The sequence below is a fragment of the Calypte anna genome, chromosome 1 (genome assembly GCF_003957555.1).
Source record: "Calypte anna isolate BGI_N300 chromosome 1, bCalAnn1_v1.p, whole genome shotgun sequence".
In the NCBI taxonomy this organism is placed as follows: Eukaryota; Metazoa; Chordata; class Aves; order Apodiformes; family Trochilidae; genus Calypte; species Calypte anna.
Window position 1 is genome coordinate 55,108,335 of NC_044244.1, and position 21,738 is coordinate 55,130,072.

The 21,738-nt window shown below is 38.6% G+C and overlaps 1 protein-coding gene across 3 annotated transcripts in view; it reads right to left on the minus strand.

The window, feature by feature from the left end:
* The window catches only part of RIC8B (RIC8 guanine nucleotide exchange factor B), a 38,041-nt gene that overhangs the window by 5,412 nt on the left and 10,891 nt on the right, over nucleotides 1–21,738 (minus strand). For all 3 annotated transcript variants that reach the window (XM_030469269.1, XM_030469271.1, XM_030469270.1), the window contains exons 3-9: nucleotides 17,676–18,284; nucleotides 14,615–14,709; nucleotides 10,209–10,362; nucleotides 9,689–9,784; nucleotides 5,823–5,967; nucleotides 5,527–5,671; nucleotides 3,476–3,595 (exon numbers count right to left, since the gene is read on the minus strand). In XM_030469269.1, the coding sequence (XP_030325129.1) occupies nucleotides 3,476–3,595; nucleotides 5,527–5,671; nucleotides 5,823–5,967; nucleotides 9,689–9,784; nucleotides 10,209–10,362; nucleotides 14,615–14,709; nucleotides 17,676–18,284 (1,364 nt within the window). The remainder of the gene's footprint in view (nucleotides 1–3,475; nucleotides 3,596–5,526; nucleotides 5,672–5,822; nucleotides 5,968–9,688; nucleotides 9,785–10,208; nucleotides 10,363–14,614; nucleotides 14,710–17,675; nucleotides 18,285–21,738) is intronic.

Consider the following 21,738-nt stretch of genomic DNA (forward strand, 5'->3'; position numbering starts at 1 on the left):
CTCTCTCCGTAAAGAAATTCTTCCTAATGTCCAACCTAAACCTCCCCTGGCACAACTTGAGACCGTGCCCTCTTGTCTTGCTGAGAGTTGCCTGGGAAAAGAGACCAACCCCCACCTGGCTACACCCTCCTTTCAGGGAGTTGTAGAGAGTGATGAGGTCTCCCCTGAGCCTCCTCTTCTCCAGCCTGAACAGCCCCAGCTCTCTCAGCCTCTCCTCATAGGGTCTGTGCTCGAGTCCCTTCACCAGCCTGGTTGCCCTCCTTTGGACCCGCTCCAGGACCTCGATATCCTTCCTGAACTGGGGGGCCCAGAACTGGACACAGGACTCGAGGTGTGGCCTCACCAGGGCTGAGTTCAGGCATCCAGCAAACTACCCAAGTAATATCTACATTTCCCAAAAGCTGCAGTTAATCAAGATGCTTCATCTTCATTTACAGTTATAATTTATATATATTTAAAGATTTTAAAAAATAATCTCATCCATCCAAATGTGAGCAAAATATTACTTTCCATAAAAGATTCTGTAGGACCCAAGTCTGTGCTAAAATATTGAGGAAATGGGTTCAGGAATAACATTCAGCTTTCCTCCACACATTTTGATAAAACAAAACTGGGTGATTAATTTTAATTTAGCCTTGTCAGTGGTCAAGTACCCCATGAAAAAGCCTGAATACCAACAACCTAACAGTCTAGAAAAACTTTAGAAGCAAGACCTGAAGCAACCAAAAGCATGGATTAGTTTTATATCACCTCAAAGCAGTTTCAGTTCTTCAGTGCCAGTAAAATTAAGAGAAACCTGGAGAGCAGTAATCCACTGCTATCTTATGGAACAAGGGAGAAAATACCACTTTATTACTTATGGTTTCAAATAAACCTGCACAAAGGGTAGTGTAAACTGTTAATGGCCATTAATAAAGTCTGTAACTTTTTAATGTAGAAGTGCTGTTTTGCAAACCTGTTTTCCAGGTTCAATTCTTCACCAGCTAACTTTTAAAGAATGATACAGGGACAGTCAAAACCAAAAGGTACAGACTGGCCTGATTATCCTCATCAGTCAGGAAGGGAAGATTTTCAGTCCTTCAACTTCCCCCCCCCCAGCCTTTCTCCAATAAAAGCATGCTACTTCTTTCAAGATTAACTTCCATTACTGGGACAAGACAAGTGTATTAAGCACACCAGTTCTGCATGCAAGTTCACTCTAAGCTCCTATTCAGATTACACAGACAGAAGTTACACAAACACATTCAAGATTAGAAGAAGGACCACTTGGCTCTCTGACCAAATTCCTCCCCTCTTATAGCACTACACCAAACTGAAACTGCTCAGCTCCCCTATGGTGACCACAACAAAACAGAAGCAGGGAACCTGCCCCCAGGAGTCTGCCTCAACACAGAATCAAGTGAAAACTCCTATCAAAGAAGCCTTCATTTTAAATTTGTAGGTTGTTAACAAAGGAAAAAAAAGTGTATTCCACTGGAAGATTTAAGTCTCTGAAAACTCCTAGCACTGAATGGCTCAAGCTGGAGGCTGAAGTGTTCAATTCCAACTGCACTGTCAGCATCCTTCCTCTTGTGGACAAGACCAGCAACTTTCCATTTTATGGGACATTGACAAAACCCACAATTGCACTCAATTACTTCCATTAAAAATATCCTACAGTCTCCCAAAACCAAGTCTTACTCTTTTTTTTATTCCCTCCCCCTGCCCAATTTCCAGTAAAACAAAAAGAGTGGGAAGAACAGTCAAGTGATTTTATTCATATTATCACAACACATAAAGGGTCACACCAACAACACTGTCCCACAGTAACCACTATACTAAAAAATAAACAGAAACCTTACAACAAAAAGAATGCCAGCCCTGAGGAGTTTGCAGTCTAAGTGCTACAGAAGAAACTGCAGGTGGATGTAACTGACACAGAAAGCCCAAGGTGAAAGTAAAGCTACTGACCAACAGGATCAGCAGTGACACAGGGCACCAGCTGCTCAGTTATTGTCAGCTTGTAGCAGGCAATGCAGCAGGTGCCTTCAATCCCTCAAAATGAAAAGGCTCTTATGCTACAGTAATGCCATTTGGACTTTTTGTGTAGCTGCTATAGTGAGAGCAACTGACTTGCCTTCAGTCTTAGTTCATCTCCGGTCTCAATCTTCCTTTTAAAAAAGTTTCAGAGCACTGAGTTGTTTTATTGTGGCACCCCTAACACTCAGCTTTTAATTCTCTAGCTTACACAGCAATCATTACAGTTTACATGGTAGTTCAGCTAGGAGTACACGTGCGTTGCATTTTCTTCACTTCACTACAAAGACTGTAAGATACTACACCTGCTTTCCATGCAAATAAAGTCAAAAAGTATCCAATTACTTCACTGAAGGATCAGTTGTTCCTAGATCCTTTCCTTCTCTCACTCTTGCTTATAATTCTTTGTCAGCTAATAAAAAATCCAGAGTCTTCCATAGTTTTTGCTGTATTCCTAATTTTTAACAGAGATGTAAAAATACTTGGTTTGCTGAAGTTCTTTCAATACAACCTTTTATCTTAATATCTACAGACTCTCACAAAATACAAACATATTTCTAGCTGCTGAGTTTTCCCATGTCTGAAGAATGATTCACTTTAATGTTTGTCTAAATTCCTACTGCTCATTTCAATGGTAAATTAGTATCACACAAAGTGTTCCTCAAGAATGTACAAGTTTGCCTACACAGAAAACAAACTACATGTTTGCCAATCTCTCCAATATGGCTACAAGTATGGGGGAAGAAAAAACAGCCAGTTCTAGGATTATTGAGTCAAAGAGAAAACTACAGCTAAGAGCAGAGGTTTGTTCCCTTTTTGTGTGTAGAAAGTTATATAATAAACAAACTTTCTGTAACAATAACATATAACTTTATGTAACATTAAGTTTAATTTTCTTTTATGGCATTACCTCAGTCATGGAAAACAAATTATAAAGGCTCATTTGTAATCCAGTCCACACTTACTCTAATAAATTCACAATAATTCTTAACTGTAAATTCTCTTTCAATTGCTCCATTATATAATTTATTGCTTCTGATGACAACAATTTTCACACTGCATTTGTTCTTCATATAAACAGCAGATACAAGTAGTTACCACTGAGATGCTGCTCACTGACTTGGGGAAAATGAGTACACTTGCCTTGGGCTTGGATTGTCCCCAATACTTTAAAAGGCAAAATTTTTTCATTACTTTCATCCTATTTAGAAGGCAGTTCCCCTCACCACCAGATCTTCCTGATTCTGTCCATTCCTCTCCTAAAGTGGTTTGCTTTGAAGTCCTGTTACATATTGCTCTTTTCTTTGAAGCATGAAACATTTTTCTCTGCAGTTGAAGTGCAGAGTCTCTGCAGTTAATCCTGCAAAGAAGCTGATCATATCACTATACTGAAGAACTAAACCTTAGTAAAGAGACAGGATATGAACTGCCTCCCTCAAAAGCAGCTACAATGCAATACCTGGAAAGTTTATCAAACATGTTGACAAGCTTCATGGCTTCATACTCCTTTTGTTCTTCTGTCATTTCATCCATGGGATTGGGCATTGGTTCTTCTAAATGACCAGTGATAAGGTTAATGCTGGAGGTGGAAAAGCAATACAGTTAAGATTTCTATAGAAATATGTACATACAGAAATATGTCCTCTTGACAGAACAAAAGAACACATTAACAGAAATCACCAGGACTAAAACTGTCTGAACTGCACTATAAAGAGCCAGCCTTCATACTTACATCTTTTTGTAGCCTTTTCCCATGAATCATGATATTATCTTCTTGTTGATTAACTGTATTAATTTCTGGCTAGCTACTCAAATACACAGTCCACTAGTACTTGTTATGTTATAACCTGTACACAAGTCATTGGAAGCAGAGGAATAAAAGTGGTAATAATGACAATGTCATTAGTAATAATGACACAGATGGGGAACAGATTGACAGATACATGTTTGCAACTAACTCTGTACAGGCTTGATTTTAAAAAAGTAGGCAGGTTCCAGTTATGTTTTCTTACTCAGAAGAAATCATTGAATGTTTACTATTCCCCTCCCATAATTTTTTTTTCTTGAGCTAAATAAAAGTTACTTTCCTTTGAGGATCTACAATGTCAGTTCTATTTTCACTGCTAAAAGATGTGAACAGCAATACAGAAATGATAACAAAAGCAGAGAACTAGTTTGAAAGAACACTGTCAGGGCAAATTATCTTTTCAAGCAGTTTACAAACATTTAACAGCAATACAAGAAATCAGAAGCATACAGCAACTGACAATTGTCTTGAATGTTTAAGTGTCAGCTTTTAACTAAATTGATGGTTTAGTTCTACTTCTATGCATATAACTGGTTGTTAGGAGTTTAAAAGAGAGCAAAAACAAAAGAGCAAGAAAAAGAATCCTGAAGTGCAGAAATGAAAATCATAATGTATCATGACAAATTGAAACCTCTAACACCAAATCAATTACAATTAATAAAAATCGACAGAGCTTCTATATGATTATTAAATCCTTTGAACAAATATATTGGATTCCTGATGCATGACTTCTAGAAGTTATTTTGCTCCTGTACTTATCTATGTAACCTACTCAGTTATTCAGGAAATATCTAGTACCAGGCAATCTGAAACTAGACCCACTGATTTGTTTCTTTTTCACAAAGTCCTATTTAAAACCTTAAGCCACATTTGATACCTGTTTTCTCTGTAAGAGAAATACACCCCACAAACAACAGCAGTTTGACAGCTTCATGCGAGTTGAAAAACCTGGAGCAAACACCATCTTTATTAAGCTAGTTATATTTTCTTTCTAAAATTTGCTCAATTTGTAAAAAAAAAATATTTTTTCACGCTTGAATTTTAAACAGTTATTCAGACTCATAATAAGGATGCTATAAGGAATGCATCCCACCTGAAAATACTTCAAACTTCCTCATCTCATAAATAAAGTGATATAAATAATTCTTTTAGCTTTTTGCTGTCAACTTGCCCCCTTTTTCTGCCTAGTTCTATCTCAACCATCTAATGACCATATACACACTGCAGGCTTCCAGCTTTTCATTACCCTGTCTACAAGGTTCTCTTGATTCTTAATGCCTCCTGTAAGCTGCTCTTCAAACTCATTTGGCCTGCTTTTTTACTCTTTTGCAGGATCATCTCTGATAGCCTCCTATATACTCACTTAATTTCATCTTTAAAGTATCCATTTAAAGGGACAACACATGTGTACTCTGAAACTTTCATGTGCATCCTGCATGCCATCCACATTAGGATGTTCAGATGTTTTGCATTTTTTGTTCCTTATTTCATTTTCAGAAACATATCATTTTTACATAGGTCCCCCTACTAGAATTAAAGAGGCTGGTTTCTCAATAATTCAACCATGAAGTCAACAGAAGACTGCATTTAATATCAGACCACATAATTCCAAAACCACCCTCCCCAGAAAAGGTGAAACAAAACAGTTATGTCAAAACAATTAAATTGCAACAGGATATGCAGAATAGGTAACAATACTATACTTTGGCTTTGCAGATTTGTATTCTTCTGTATCTGTATCTTCATCATCTGAGTACCAATGATTTCCTCTTCCTCCTGCTAGCAGACCCCTTGCTGCCAGCAATCCTGCTGCATTACCATAGCCTGTGTATTTTAACAAGCTGTCAACTGCAGAGAACGATACAGAAAACTAGATCAGCTATAAGCAGCTACAAAAATAAAACAGCACAGTGTTAAGAGAATTGAGAATTACAGCTAGAGGAAAATATTCTCATTACAACAAGATCTTCAGCAAAAGTTTTTCTAAAGTGATTTTTACCTCTCTCTTTACAAAGAACAAAAAGAAATTCTGCTGCAATTTGCTTTACTCCAAGATCAACGTGTGTCATGAGGCGCACAAGCTTGTTCCTCACTGTTGTGCCAACTTCTGGACGATTTGATACATCCCTTAATGGAGGCAGCACCTGGCAGCACAAAAACAAAGAAAAAGGAAAAGTGACACAGAATGCATGGTGATACCTATTGTCCTGGTTTGGGCCAGGATAAAGGCGATTTTCTGTCTTGTACTTTTGCTTTTAGCTAAGTCTCTTGCAAGTATTTGCACTTGCTGAAATTAACAGCAAGTTTCTCAGACAGTGTCTGCTTCTAGGACTGGTAACACTTGATGTTTATAGTTACTACTAGAGACTGGTGTGCAGAGCCAAGGACACTGCTCAGCTCTGAGGAAAACTTTTACCCTCCAGGAGGGTAGAGAGGTCCCACCTGCAGCCCTCCTTTGGGGAGGAAGGGACAAGATAGATGCCAGAATTGACCAAACAGAGTATTCCACCCCATATACGTCACACTCAGTATAAATTTGAGGGATCACAAGGGCCAAGCCATGATTTCCTGCTTCCAGCTTCCGGCTGCCTGCCCTTCCTGCCTTTCCTGCTTCCCTTCCCTCACCCGGCATCCTGGAAGGATCCTGTCCGTTCGTCTGCCTGTGGTCCTGATCCGTGCCAGCCCATATCTGTGTGTTCCTGCCTCCAGTTCCTGACTGCTGCCGACTCCAAGAGTCCAGCCTGGACTTTCCCAGGGCTGCCCTGCAGCCTCGGTGGTGACGTGAGAGTTATTGGGGGGAGAGGGGGGAGGAATGTGGTATCCATTTTCCTGTATATTTGTATATATTTAGTAATTTTTTTCCTATTTATCATTACTGTTTCATTAAAGCTGTGCAGTTTAGTTTCCAACCCATAAGTCTCTCTCCCTTATTGTCTCTCCTTTCTTTATCAAGGAGGAGAGAGAGATTAATAGAGAGCATCTGTTATTCGGTTTAATTGCCGGGCCAGTGTTAAACTGTGACACCTATCCAAGCATTGCAGAAAAGAAACAGAGTCAACAAAATAAGAAAATATTGCAAGCTCTGCTTCTAAAAAAAACCCAAAAAAACCCAATGATTGTTGCTTCTTAATATATTCAAGCCTTTTGGTCTGTCATCCTGAGCAGAAGAGAACTCGGTCTCAAATGCAGATATTAAGAAAAAAAAAGACTATTCTTAGGAGTTTAAGAGCACAAATAAGTGTCCCAAAATAGTTGGCCAACAAGCAGCAGTAACCTCATGTCCTTTGTTTCTTCTGTTTTGCTCACATATCTGGTAAAAGCATTAAAAAAACTAGCCTAAGGAAACTTATTAACATGATGCACAATTTATACACAACAATGAATACACTTAAAGTGAAAAAGCAGGAAAATAAGTCACATAAGTTCTGCTACCATAAATTTCAAATATTGGCTTCACACCTATAGAGGAAATGTGTGCTCCTCCCAGAAAACACTCTCCTAAACGCTAAATTGTAAAAATATTTTGAAGAAAACAGTATTTAACATGTTAATATCAACCTTCAAGAATGGCAGGAGGGGCCTGAAATATATTCTTCAGGGACCTGAAGAATAAGGTTTACAGCCTAACTTCCACCTCCTTATGCATATGCCTCCAGACTCAAAACCTACAATAACTTTTTTCATGTTCACAGGATATGATAGGATCTGCAAATAAATCTGGGCCATAATATTAAATATTGAATGATCTCATTATTCCTATAAGAATTACAGATCTTCAATATTTTACTAGGGAATGAAACCAAACTACCATAAAAAATAGCAAGGTGGGTTTTTTTCAAGGTTTCTAATGTAAAACATGATGTTCATGGAAAAATTACTGCAAAATTATTAGGGAAACTGGACTCACTGGGAGCTGATAGTTAAACAAATTAATGTTGCAGTATTGACTACTTTGAAAAGAAACAGACTGACTTTTCAAACTAAGTATTCAAACAATTAGCAGAAACATTTTACTTGTCCCTGCTTACTTTCCCCAATGGGGATAGAACCATGACTGCCATTTCACAGAGTGTTGTAAGAATGAATTAATGTTTTTAGAGTACTCTAATACTAATACAGTGATGAGTGCCATAGGACAGTCCATGAGGTAATGAATCATTCTGTCTTCAGATCATAATTTGAATAGTGAACAATAAATAAAGCCCAAGGCCAACACTTAACAATGAGGGTAATTCAAAATATCAAACATCCGCTCATGCAGTCAGCAGTATCCATCCGTTCTGTGCACTATGAGGCAGTGGTAGGAGACAGCATACAATTATATCCTGACATTTAGATGCTGAGATGTCATAACAACAAGCAGACAACTTCATTTTCTAACTTCTGAACATTTGGTTCTGCAACTTCGTGTGTTTGTGTGTGTGTGTGTGACTTGACAGATGAGTATCCTAGGAAAGAACTGCTGCAAACAAAACCAGCAAGGAGTTTCTTAAATTTGTCAAAACCACTTTTCTGGTATATATAAAAGAGGCAGAAAATATATACTCTTTGCCACTTATGGAATTCAGACACAGCCTTGACTTGGGAGTGGCATCTACGGTGCAATCCAAAAACCACTGCAACTTAGGAAAAGAACATTTCTCAGCTGGTTTCAGATGTCTTTCTCTTGGTCATCTTTTCAATTCTCTCTATTCCACTTCAGGAAAAGCAGCAAAACAAACAGAAAACACCACACCCAACCACCAAACCACAGAGATTCTCTAGATCTTTGGCCATGCCATGGAAGTATTTTTTTTTTTCCCTGCTAAAAGCCTACTCGCAGCCTGTACTGTATTAAACAGCTCTTTTAAGAGATAAAGTGATGAAGTATCTCTGTTCAGGGACAGGGTTTTATGGTGGCAGAGCAGCTGATACACACTGGTACCAAAGTTTCAATTCCAGTAACTCCTGCCTGCTGAGGTCAAACTAAAAGCTCACATAAAACCCATCAAAACACCTGTAGCCTCACTAGCTACCACACCAAGTTCTTTTTCCCTGTGTAACATCATAGAATCATAGAATTGGCTGGGTTGGAAGGGACCTCAGAGATCATCAAGTCCAACCCTTGAACCACTACCGCTGCAGTTACCAGACCATGGCACTGAGTGCCACATCCAGTCTCTTTTTAAATATCTCCAGGGACAGAGAATCCACTACTTCTCAGGGCAGCCCATTCCAATGTCTGATCACCCTCTCAGTAAAGAAATTCTTTCTAATATCCAACCTAAACCTCCCCTGGCACAACTTAAGTCCATGCCCTCTTGTCTTGCTGAGAGTTGCCTGGGAAAAGAGACCAACCCCCACCTGGCTACCCCCTCCTTTCAGGGAGTTGTAGAGAGTGATGAGGTCTCCCCTGAGCCTCCTCTTCTCCAGCCTGAACAGCCCCAGCTCTCTCAGCCTCACCTCACAGGACTTGTGCTGGAGTCCCTTCACCAGCCTGGTTGCCCTCCTTTGGACCTGCTCCAGGACCTCAATCTCCTTCCTGAACTGAGGGGCCCAGAACTGGACACAGTACTCGAGGCGTGGCCTCACCGGGACTGAGTATGACGCATGGTAATTCACATGAACACCAGCTTTACAATAAGCCTAACATTATTATTTAACAGTCTTTAAAATGCTTTGTGGAACTTTGGAACCATAGTATCCATTGCTTTACATGACTGCCAGCTGCCAGTGACATAGCAGAAAAAAGTACTGCAGGGAACTTCGTGGGTAATTTAATTCAAAAGCATCCGTGCTTTTGAAGTACCAGTGCCTTGCACTCATGTGCAAACCTCAGAAAGTTCGTTAGCTTCATATGCAAATTTTGATGAATATTTGACTTACCTGAGCTTTTATAAACTTCCTGATATTCCTATGAGTTCGGCAGCATTCAGTTAATAAACTGAGAACTGGAGTGAGACCTTCTCTATAGCTGCTTCCCTAAAATAAAACCAAACACAAATAAAACACTTAAGAGCAAGTTTTCCTTTTCAAATCCTATGAACCCTTCAACAGAGTCCCATATGAACTTTACACAGACATAAAGAAAGAGCCAAATGTTTATCCTCACACAAGCAAGTATGCTTCAGATATTAATCAGAATTTGCTCTCAATTTTGAGGTATTTCACAATCTGGAAGCAAGGACATCTATAATGATGCTAAATACTGCCTGGAATTTACCAACTTAGAGATCATCAATTCTAATAAATATATCACCCTGATGCTTCACAAAGTTCATTCTGCATTCAACACTGCTCTTATTATTTTTATTAATATTATTTTCCTTATTGAAGCTTTACATTAAAACACGTTTTGCTTTAATGAAAGAAGGCCCCTTTTGTGAAGAATTTTTGCAGCCCATACCTTGTCTATTCTCTTTTCCATGAAATCCAGTAGAATTTGAATTGCTCCCATATTCATATCATTGTATTTTATATCTGTTTCCTCTTGAGATGATGGACTAATAAGAACATCCAAGCAAGAAACAGGAACATTGCTTAAGAGATTGATTGCATTGCTGAAACAGATTTAAAAAATTCATTATTCATTTGTAACAATTAAAAACAGAATACAACTCACCATGAACTGTTAGTACAACTGCAACCAAAAAGAAGCCCTGCAACTCAAACAATGCTTTATTTTCTTGCTCTCCATTTTTAAAGAAGGTGGCATGCATTACCACCTGAGTGCTGGCTCTTGGAACAAACAAGCAAAAAGAAAGACCATAGCCCCAAAAGCTACCCTGCAGCACTGCATTGTTACTGCCAGCCCCCACAGTATCCTCTCCCATAGATAAGGCACAGATTCCAGCAGTATGTTACAGCAGCTGATCCTGCAGGACAGCAGGGGGAACTCTCACATTGATTTGCAGCAGTCAGGAGGTTTTTTTCTCCTTGAAACTTAGTACCTTTGACAACACACCCATATTCCCATCATTAACGTGACAAAGTATACCACAGAAAATATTTTCTCCTGTAACCATGGGACTTCTGCAATTCCCTGAAATATCTTCACTATTACTCAGCTTGTAGTGTACAGGAAATACAGAAGACTTTTAACACAGTAAAAAAATAAAAAGATTTATCAAGCATCATCTTTCAGTAACTGGCAGTCTTTGCATCTTCAAAGCACAAATCCAGGATCCTCCCAAATATCTGTTAGGTGATTTAAATAGGACCACAGGGTCCCTCTTCCTCCTCTTTAAAGAAGATGGAACAGACTTTGCAGGAGTCTCTAGTCTGGTACATATCCCTTGATTTTGCTATCTATCCTGTTCTCATTTATATAGACTCAGGGCTAAATAATACAGATGCTGGAAAAAATTAGAATTTGTCCTTGCTTACCCACTGATGCCCAACTAAACTTGCAAATGGATATATTTAGAGATACTACATAATTATTTAGGCTTATATATACAGACTACAAATGAAACTGAGCCATGATGCTTCAAGGATTGGCAAAGTGCTCCAAGAACACAGAAAACTTTCCAATAAACTTTTTTTAACACTTTTAACAATATCTACTTAGAACCTGCCCTCACTTTTTATGTTTTTAATACAATTCTGACAAAGCATTAGTAAAAGAGAAAGTGAAACCATGGCAATCAAACATAATAGGATTTCTAACAAATGTACTGGTTTGGGTCTGATCAGACTGGGTGGCTGTTCCACACTGTGCCATCTCCCTTTTGCTCTTTTAGCAACTGAAATTCAGGCAACTTCTACTTTCTGGAAAGCTCGTTCTCTTTGTTTTGTTTCTAATTCCTGTTTCAGATATGTCTTTTGTATCATGGAAATTATTCCTCTCCAATAATTGAGGAATAGTCAGAAAAAAAACAGACTGAAATTCAACAAATATTTGGTGGCTTCAGGCCTTTCATCAAAAGTTCGCTTTTTACCAGTTTCTTATTAAACAACCAAGTTCCCAAACACCTACAAAATTAATTTTCTGGATCACTGTGTCTGAGCTATTCTTTTCAATAAATGAAGCCCGGCTTTCTGATCTTTGTCACTCCACTGACAGTTTTATTTGTGGTAGAGGAGTGTATGAAATTCTCCAGCTACCAGGAAGTCAGTGACTATGCACAGATCTGCACAATAGTGTTTGCATTCCTACTCCAGGGGGTAGAAATACTGCGTATATTACTCTCCCCTTTTCGGCTTCCTAGGGATCATTAATCACTGAGACATGACATCCACCCACTCATGCTCCCAGCCCCCTCCTGATATGCAAATTTGGAAGCAAAGGCCTATTTAGAGCTGCTGAATGCCTTGATTAAAACCTTGTTAGTGGGCAAAAATGGCATTCATTCTTAATATGTGCTGCTTTAAGCCATTCATATTCAAACGTTAAGCAATAACGTGACAGAACCACAAGGATGACAATACCAGGTACTAAACTAGTTAAGATATTTTTATAGGTAAGTTCTACTTATTTATTACAAATAGAATCACAGTGACAATCAGTACATCACAGCTGAGGGTATGCATTCAACACCTGATACTCACATAAAATAAAACCTCAACTTACACATTCAGAGCACAGGCGTGCATTACAATGTGCTCAAACAGACTGAAGCCTTCATTTAAAGATCTACCTGCAGATTTACAAACCCAGAGATCTGCAAGTGACAGGCAATTTTAATAGGCACACCTCTCTGATGCTTCAAAAAGTTTATTCTTCATTCAACACTGCTTTTATTTTATTCCATTTTTAACACTGTTTTCCTAATTGCCTTACTGGTGGGCTGCAGGTGGAAAGCAGAGTGAGAAGCTGCACTCTGCTCCTGATGCACACTTCATCTCTAGCAATAAAGACTGCACAGGCAGAGCCTGGTACACTGAACAGCCCAAATAATGACACAGTCTCATTTTTTTAGCTACAGATTGCTAACACAAGTTTACTCATTCATTATTGAAGGTCCCATCCAGAATGAAAGTGTTGCTTGACCAGATACATCAGGGGACTGAAGTGGGGCCATCTGATCCGGGCTCCTGATCCCTCTGAGGATTTAAAGGAGCATTATTTCTAACCATACCTTTTATCTTCCAGAGCTGCCTTGTGATGAATACTCTTAGTGGAAAAGTGCATCAAATTACTCAGCTTTTATTGAACCCTGTGGCATTCAAGGACAACACTCGGTTTCTGCAAACGGGTCAACATATCTGAATCACAAAATTAAAAACCTGTGCAGTGCTCTTCTAGCTTGTTAAAAACAAACAAAAAACCCTTATTATGACAAATATCAAGACCAAATACTGAGTGCAGTACTATACTTGCATTCCTTCTATCACCTTGAGCTAAACCAAGTAGCTATAGTCAGCTAACAGGGAAAGTTGTTTTCCCAGCATAACAGAAAGACTGATGCAGTGCAGTCTGATGGAGAACAGGAAACAACTGAAGTGACACAAGGCAGCCAGAATAATTCTCATTTCTCTTCTGCTACCCTCTCTCAGAATTATGGAAAATCCTTGCCTTGCTTAGGTGTCTTTATAAGGTTCATGTGGGCAGCATCTCTACATAAAATATCCCTCCTGACTGAAAAAAGCAAGGGCAGAAATCACACCAATACCACATATTCTCCACAGATGGCTACTTCTATACGTAAAGCCCTTTTTGGATCTAATCTGGAAGTGTTTTCAAAAGCTAGAACGATAAGGGCCTATGTAACACACATTCTTTTGTAATTTCACAAGATAACTGCATTTTACTGTGTGATACATTTTGCAGCATGATTAGATTAGTCAGATTCCTGGTCAAGGAAACAGGACATGTTTTCCTGGGAGAAGCATCAGCTGTATAAATAATTCACCAGAATATTAGGCAGTCTTGCTGCCTATGTACAAGCTTAAATGCTAAGGGTTATTCTCTGTCTTCTTGTAGTTGTTGAATTTATCCAAAACTGTACAATTTTTCCAGCAGTGGGGAACTTATTCCCACAAGCTCTTCCCTTAAAGGAGGATGAGGGTGCAAAACACCTGCCATAACCAGAAGAGAAGACAAAACCCTGCCTTTTAGAACACACTCAGCACCAACTTTAGTCATGACAACTACTACAGCAGTATCCTATATTATTCCAAACCAGTCTGCAACAACTGAGAAGGGCTCTGAGGTAGGATTTTAGTGTTCACCTATTAAGACTGTTGATCTCTAAGAGCTTTCCAAGATTATAATCAAGTTCATTTAACACTTTCAAGACTGCTGGGTGTGAAAAGTGAAAAGCTATATCCTTCTTCCTGGAGAATGCTGGTTCAGGAGATCTTCAAGAGATCCTACCCTTAGATACAGGAACATCTCTGAAAAAGACAATGGTAATGCTAACTTTCAGAGCTGAGAGATAGTGTGGAATAGTGTGTTTGAAGATAATTCACTACCAGGCCCTATGAACAGCTCAAAATGCACTTTTTCCATCAGCTGCTGTGCAAAACAACATAAGTTGCATTCTCTTTCAATTTGCACTACATCTATAACTTCCATATGTGTTTTCAGCCTCAGTTATACCTCAGCCAGAAGAAGAGATTTCAAATAAGTCAGCTACATTACTATTCAACAAAAACAACAATAGTGCTAGATACTTTCCCTCTGGAATACTGGACATGCTAAAATAGTATTTCAGACAGTTTTCACCAAAAGATTAATAATATTTTAGTCAAAACTAATAGTATTGTTTCTCAGATTTCCATTTTAGATTTTAGGCAAAGTAAAATTTTCCCTATTTTTTAAAGAAGAAATGACCTTTAAAAATAGATTGGTGCTGCATTTTTACCAACCTGTGCAGCTCTTCTGTTTTGTCTTCAGTAGGGCCCGTGGTTAATAAGCAGTGTCGAAGGATGGCAGCCATGTAACGAAATTGACGAGATTCATTCTATATAAATATAAATTATGAAGATATTTTTTCATTTTGAAGATTGCAAGTGGGGGTTTCAGGTCACTAGAATAATAAAAATTAAAGATGGAAAATACCTATTAGATCACAACAACCATCCCTATCAATAAAAGGACTGTACCTTAGAGTTCACTGAATGCTCAATAAAACATAACTGTTATATGCTGGACTTTTAACTTGACCTTGTAAAAGGTGCTGGGGTCTTTTTTCCAGTTAAATGAACCTTCACTACCAGAAAATGCCATTAGAAGCATTTGCTCAATTCCATACCACTATTTCTAATATACCACTATAATCTTCCTATATTTATACTCTGTCACCCCCTTCATCCATTTGGATTATGTATATTCTTCATGTAATTTACCTCCTCCTCATTTAGACCTTTTGCTGCCAAGACTTTCATTTCCCCCACCCAGTCCATTTGTTTATCTCACTTCTGTTCCCTTGATACCTTCTCTCCATTTCATTAATAACTTCTCTCAGCAACCTTATTTGCCCTGCTTTTGGTCTGCCCAAGCAATTCCCCCTTCCAGTCTCCCACCACATATCAGCCATACAAAGTACACAAGTAACTGCAATCATTTAACTGTGTGTATCATTGTCCCAGACCTTTTTCATTAGCTCTTCTTGGCATCCATCATATGTTCTGGTATGTTTGACCTAGCACAAAGCACCCCAGTACATCTTTTGTAACATCAGCATCCAAATCTGCCAACTGTACCACCTGCTGCTCTTGTCTGTCTTTGCTACTTTGAAACCATCATTAAATACTGGTGTTTCAAGCCCTTCCTCTTCCCTCTTAAGGTGGATCTCATTTAGCTTTCTGCCCACATGCCTAACCCCTCTGCTCTGCTTTTATTTTCCATCCTGTTTGTAATCTCTTAAAAATTAAGTTTGTAATTACTGTTTGTAATCTCCTTGAATTCCGCATCTTCAACCCACTTAATTACCACGCTGTTTACTCTTCTTACAGATCATAAGTGTTTCCACAGGGATACTTGCTAAGCAGAATGTCACCTAACTTATCTGGCCAGCAGTTTACAAGGACTTTACATTAAAAGTTCCTTGCTTTCAGGAATTTCTAGTAAAAATTTACCATATAAGCTTTATCTCAAAATATCAAATAAGCTTCTCCCACCCCAGAATGACTTAAACTCTCATTGAAATAAAATAAAATTAAAAAATTTAAAAAAACAGCTTATTAATTCCAGAATTTCCTACAATCTGAAGGAAATTTTCTGATGGCTGAAATTTTCTTGGGCTCTTTAGGGAAGAAAAGTTTTGTGGGACAAAACCTCCCTCTTTGCACAGACAGCAGCCACACAAACACTATCATGAAATGCCGCTGCTGGGTGCCACTTCCAGCCAACCTTTCTGTGCTAAACTGGCCCCTTCATTCCCCAAGATTCCCAGCATTTTGCATTAAAGCTTCAAAATCTATATTTCAGGAGCTTACTTCTCAAAAGGCGAACACGTTACACAGCTTCATTTTCCCACTTACACTTGACACGATTTCCTGCACACAGCTGACTCACAAAAAAGATAAATCTCAAACCCTGAACAAGTAAATATTCATATAGCTGTGTTAGAGTTTGACTGTGGGTAATTCTTCTTCCTCAAGTTTCTACCTCCCAAACAATCACTTGCACAAGTACAAAATACTTCCTCTGACAAAGTTGAAAGGTACTGTTAATAAAGATCTAAGTCAGGAATACAAACAAGAGCAAAGTCTCTCTCCTGAAATTCAAAGTATTAGTTCTATGATTTTTAATACCATTCACTCAATCTTAAATTTCAGGATTTCTTATTCAATTAATCCTTGAGATAGTAAAGCATAATAAACTTCAGACTTTTCTCAAATTTTACATTCCTTAATGTTATGATTAATATCTTCTTCACTGTTTAGCCTAACTCACTAAAAAAAAAATAAATTTCAATTTTAACTACTGTAAACTTCTGCTTAGTTTATTATGCTGTGAATTTACAATGCTCAGTTAAAAGTTAAGAACACCGTTCATATAATGTGGACTCAAAAGAAAGATTCCTCATATGATTCTATTACTGTAGCACAGACTCAGGTTATCTAACAAAAACGTAATTCCTGTAATTTCTGTTTATAAATTAAGGTTTGTAACATAGGAAGAATGTTTGTCTAAGGAAAAAAAAAAAATCTGATGTTATCATGAAGAAAAGAAGATAAGTCTTATTCATGTGAAGTAACAATGATAGTGCATTTGGTTCTCACACTTGACCTCATCTTAAAAGATCACATTTAAGTGATCTCCCAAACCTGGTGTTGGGAGGATGAGAGATAAAGATACTGAAAATAGCACTGCTCTTGCTTTAGAGTTATTTGTTAAAAATCAGTTCCCAATCCCCAGAGATGTAGCCATCTGATACACTGACATTAACAAGTTTTTCCTAGCCAGCTAATTATTTGTGAAGATAATTCATTTTCTTTTGGAAATCTAAGACTCATGAGGTAGCCTTCTTTGCATTTTCTAATTTGAAAACATAGTTCTAACTTACATTACATTCTCTTTATTCTCCCCTTACACAGAAAATGTATGGATTATTAAATTTTTTTTGCCAAAATAGTAACAGGAACAAAAAAGTTGCTCTGGTGTTCAAAGCAATGAGCATTAAAAACTCAATACCTCTTGAAAGCCCAAACTCAATACACAGCACATTCAGAATTCAGACAGACAAATTTCCTTAGACTGATTTTGCATATAGAGAAATGATGATGCAAAATTTCAACACTACCTTAGCTGCTGTTTTGAAAAGTGCATTCATATTCCACCAAAGTGACAGTAGCAAAAGCTTTTAAATCCTTCCTCTGGGGTTTGGACAACAACTGCCTCTTGTGTATCTATCTACCTGCTAGTCCTGGCTCTTGCAGAATAAACAAACACAATTCAAAAAACACTTCATCTCAGCCTTACCTCACTGTGGACATTCCAACTGTCAAGTGTTACATTAAAAAGAGCCTTTAGTGCCTCAATGGCACAATCTGTCTCTTGCAAAGATAGAGGAGGTCTGTCACGATCTTCTACTGCTTTATATTCTTCTGTCCACCTTACACTCAGGGAACTTTCCAAAGCCTGAGTTAAAACTTGAACCCCTTGTAGTTCCTTACGCAACTGCGATCTAATGTCTGTGTGCAGAAGTGACAAGAGGAAGAGGAGACGCAAATCAAAACACTTAATGTCATCAACCAACTGCTGGTCCTTGCATTTTTCCAGAAGATTACAGAGCATAGCTGCGAGATTCAGTTCCAAACTGAGCTTCTGGGCAACAGTGCTATTAAAAATTATGTTACAGAGGCATTTTAAAGCTTCCACTATAACAGGAAATTCAGACGGTCTCTCCAAAGGATCTTCCACAGTGTCCAGCTTTGCCAGCCTCATGAGGATCTGCATGTTCCTCTTCGTGGTTACAGGCACTAATACCTTCTTGTCCCTGGAAAGAATTCGTAGGGCCTCCAGGCAGGCAACTTGACATGAAGTTTTGGTGTCTTTCTCAAGGATGTTTAGAATTCCCTCACACAGTTTCTATGCAGAACAAACAAAAAAGAAACAGTTTTAGCATCAAAGTACTAGTGGCAGTGGGAAGCTACTTTTACTAAGCTTCCATGGAACTTAATAGTTTTCAGCTGACTTGAGAAAATAGGTATTCTGTATTGGCTCAAAATATAAACTGCTTCATAAGACATCCAAAGATCATAAAAAGTAGTTGTCCTCATGGATTCAATCCAAATACACCAACATTTGCAAAAGTATTAAGCCAAAATGACAGATGCTGTCCACAACTGCCAGTCACAAAGTTTTCATAGAATCCTTACGGCTGGAAAAAAACCTCTTAAGATCAAGTCCAACAGCCAACCCAACACCACCATGCCCATGTCCTGAAGGGCCAAATCTACTCCTTCTTTTACCATCTCCAGGGGTGATGCCTTCACTACTTCCCAAAGGAGCCTGTTCCAATGCCTGACCACTTTTTCAGTAAAGAAATTTTTCCTAATATCCAATCTAAACCTCTCCTGGTGCAACTTGAGGCGATTTCCTCTTGTTCATTTGCTGGTTACTTGGGAGAAGACACCACCACCCACCTGACTACAAACTCCTTTCAGGTATCTGTAGAGCCTCCCCTCAGCCTCCTCTTCTTCTTCTTCCCTTCTTAAACAAGATTCTTAGAGATGTTACCTCTGACATAGAAACACTGCACTGCTGGTGCTGCTTTACCAAACAAGCAAAACCTCTGGCTTTTCAACAAAATACTTCAATGATACTTCGTAGCAACATGACTGCAGGGGTAAATGTTGATCATCTATGTGCAGCTTTAGAAACTACAAAACTCCCAAGAATCTGCAGGTCAGAACAGTAATGTCTGAATTACAAAAGAACTGAAAAAAGACAGAAAAGGACAATTACATAATCAAAAGGGGGAAAATACAGGAAAGAAGAAATTGCTTGGTGGAGGCAAACTTCATATGGTGTTTATCCCTTAAGCTCAGAACAACACTACTACCCACAGGTGTCAGAGCCACAAGTATACTTACAAATCTCCAGAAAAGTGGCAATACAAACTGCTTGTGCCTCACAGCACTCAGTTCCTCCTCACCCCACAAACTCTGTGTCTTGACCATTGATATGAATAAATTACCAAAGAAGCCAGAGTAGCAACTAAGTTGAGCAGCCCAAGTGCAGAAGTCTGCTTAGGACCTGAAATTCACATAGTGGTCTCAGGCAGTCTTTGTCAACAAGAAAGTAATTTTAAAAAAAAGTATAAAAGTACTAGTAAAGTAAAAAATAGTTTTTGGAGAACAGTCTCTGGAATTGCACTTCTCACCACCACCACCACCACAATAAAAAGGCTGCGAGGAGCACAGCAGCCCATCACCCTGACAACAAAAGTTCCACTTAGGACACCTAGGAAAGTTTTGTTTGTGTGATCTAAAGCAAATCTAGAACAGACACTCCAGAAGAATATGGGAGAAAACAACATGACTCCAACAACGTTAAAAAGCAGCACCCAGATGACCAAGATCTTGCCTACATCTCCACAGCCCTGACTAAATTAATCCATTAAGAGCATGAAAACAAGGAGTGGAGCTCCACCTCTCACTGTCACACAGGCAACTTGAGGATCTTCATTACAGGATTATAGACACCGCAGTAGAATAAACCCCACATTTTACCACTTGTACCAGCATAGAGGTACTTACCATGGGAATTTCATAGACACGTACCTGGAAAAAATACTCAAGTAAAGAGTTTTCGGAATTCTTAAACATTAACTTTATGTTGCTTCCACAGATCTGTGCAACTCCCCGACTTGAGCACAGTGCACTCAATCTGCACTAAGTGTTTCTGAAGGTGGCATCTCTGTAGCTTTTTTAAAAAAACACATAGGAAAAAAAATTGACCAATCTAGATCCACAGTCAAATTAGCTGTCACAGCCCAGCTTCTCACAAGAAGTTTTTATTACTAAGAAAGCTATCTCTACAATTATTTTTGCCCTGCAAGCTGAAGCAAGAGTCATGAAGTCTGTTTGATTTGGAGGAGTAGCACAGAACTGAATGGACAGTTCAGAGAATGCCACGAAAAGGCCAGTTTATCCTGTTCTCTGTTTAAGCACACTTCTATTACACTTAGTGGTTACAGTCTTGTTGACATCAGCTGCTACAAGGTGATCTGTAATAATCTGTTCAAAATAAACTGCTGGCTGACCAGCTAGACTCTCCCTCTCTTCAGGAACTGTGTACCAGTACCATATTAACAACACAAGAACCCAAGATACCAGCCATCCACAAACCAAGATGCTGAATGAAGACTTTAAAGACATACTGAGCCAGACAGACTGCCTTGTCAGTATATAAATACAGCACAAAAACATGTTTTTCTCACTAACAGTGCTGAAGTAGTGTTGTAGGACTTTAAATACCTAGGATCACTTAATAAATTATCTGCTCCAACCAATACTCCTTGAAATTAGGGGGAGTTTCCACCTACATTTTTGTTAGCAGCAGAGCCTGTACACATCTTGTATCTGGCACCCTGGTCTTCAGGCTCAGTCAGATAAAACCTGTACCTGTACACTCATTTGACTACAAAGAGACCAATCTTCATCTTCTGGAACTCAGACCAATTTTTATTTTTCCCTGTAAGTTGCAACCAACTGCTGCTATAAAAGTGTCACTGCAAAATGTCAAAAGCACTGCAGGGGAAATCCCAAAGGGCACCAAACTCGCACTGACTAGCCAAGGGAGGCAGAAGCCTAAGCCTTCCTCCATACATTTGAAGACTATCTTTGTAATTTAATTAAAGACTATAAAAACCATCATCTCATAGCTTCTAATTTTGGTGAAAGGCAACAACAGAAAATTCTTAACCCTAAAGAGCTGCACCTAAGACACATACTACAGAAAACACGTGTATTTTTTTCTTCTTCTTTGAGATTTAGCAAGCTATTCACAACTTAAAAAAACACAAATCATTGATGTGTTTTTAAGGTGCTTAATTTCCTACAAGTTCCTGAAGCCTTGACTGTATATAAGACTTCACAGTATAAGCAAGGCTGATTTTTTAAAAGCAATAATTATACAGTCTTATGTACAATATGTTAACAGCTAAGCTACCACATACTTAAGAACAGATTACTAAGCTTCCTAGCCATTACAACACAATTTCTTTAGGATGCAAGACTCACAAAAGTGAAAAGCATGTAGGAACTGCTGACAAAATGCTCGGTAGTTAGACCCTGGTGAGCCATCAAGAGTGATTTTCAAGACACCAGCTATAAGATACAGTACTTGCAATACTGCTGATAGCTGGGATGGTGATCCACTGCTGGCTGATCTCAAGAACCAAAAGGAACTGGGGTAAAAACAGAGCATCCAATTGCAGTTGAAGAGCTATACATAGAACATTTTAAAGCAAGGAAACAAAATTCATCCTATTAGGAAACTGCCTTAGAGACAACTAAAGCAAGTGCCATACAGCCCA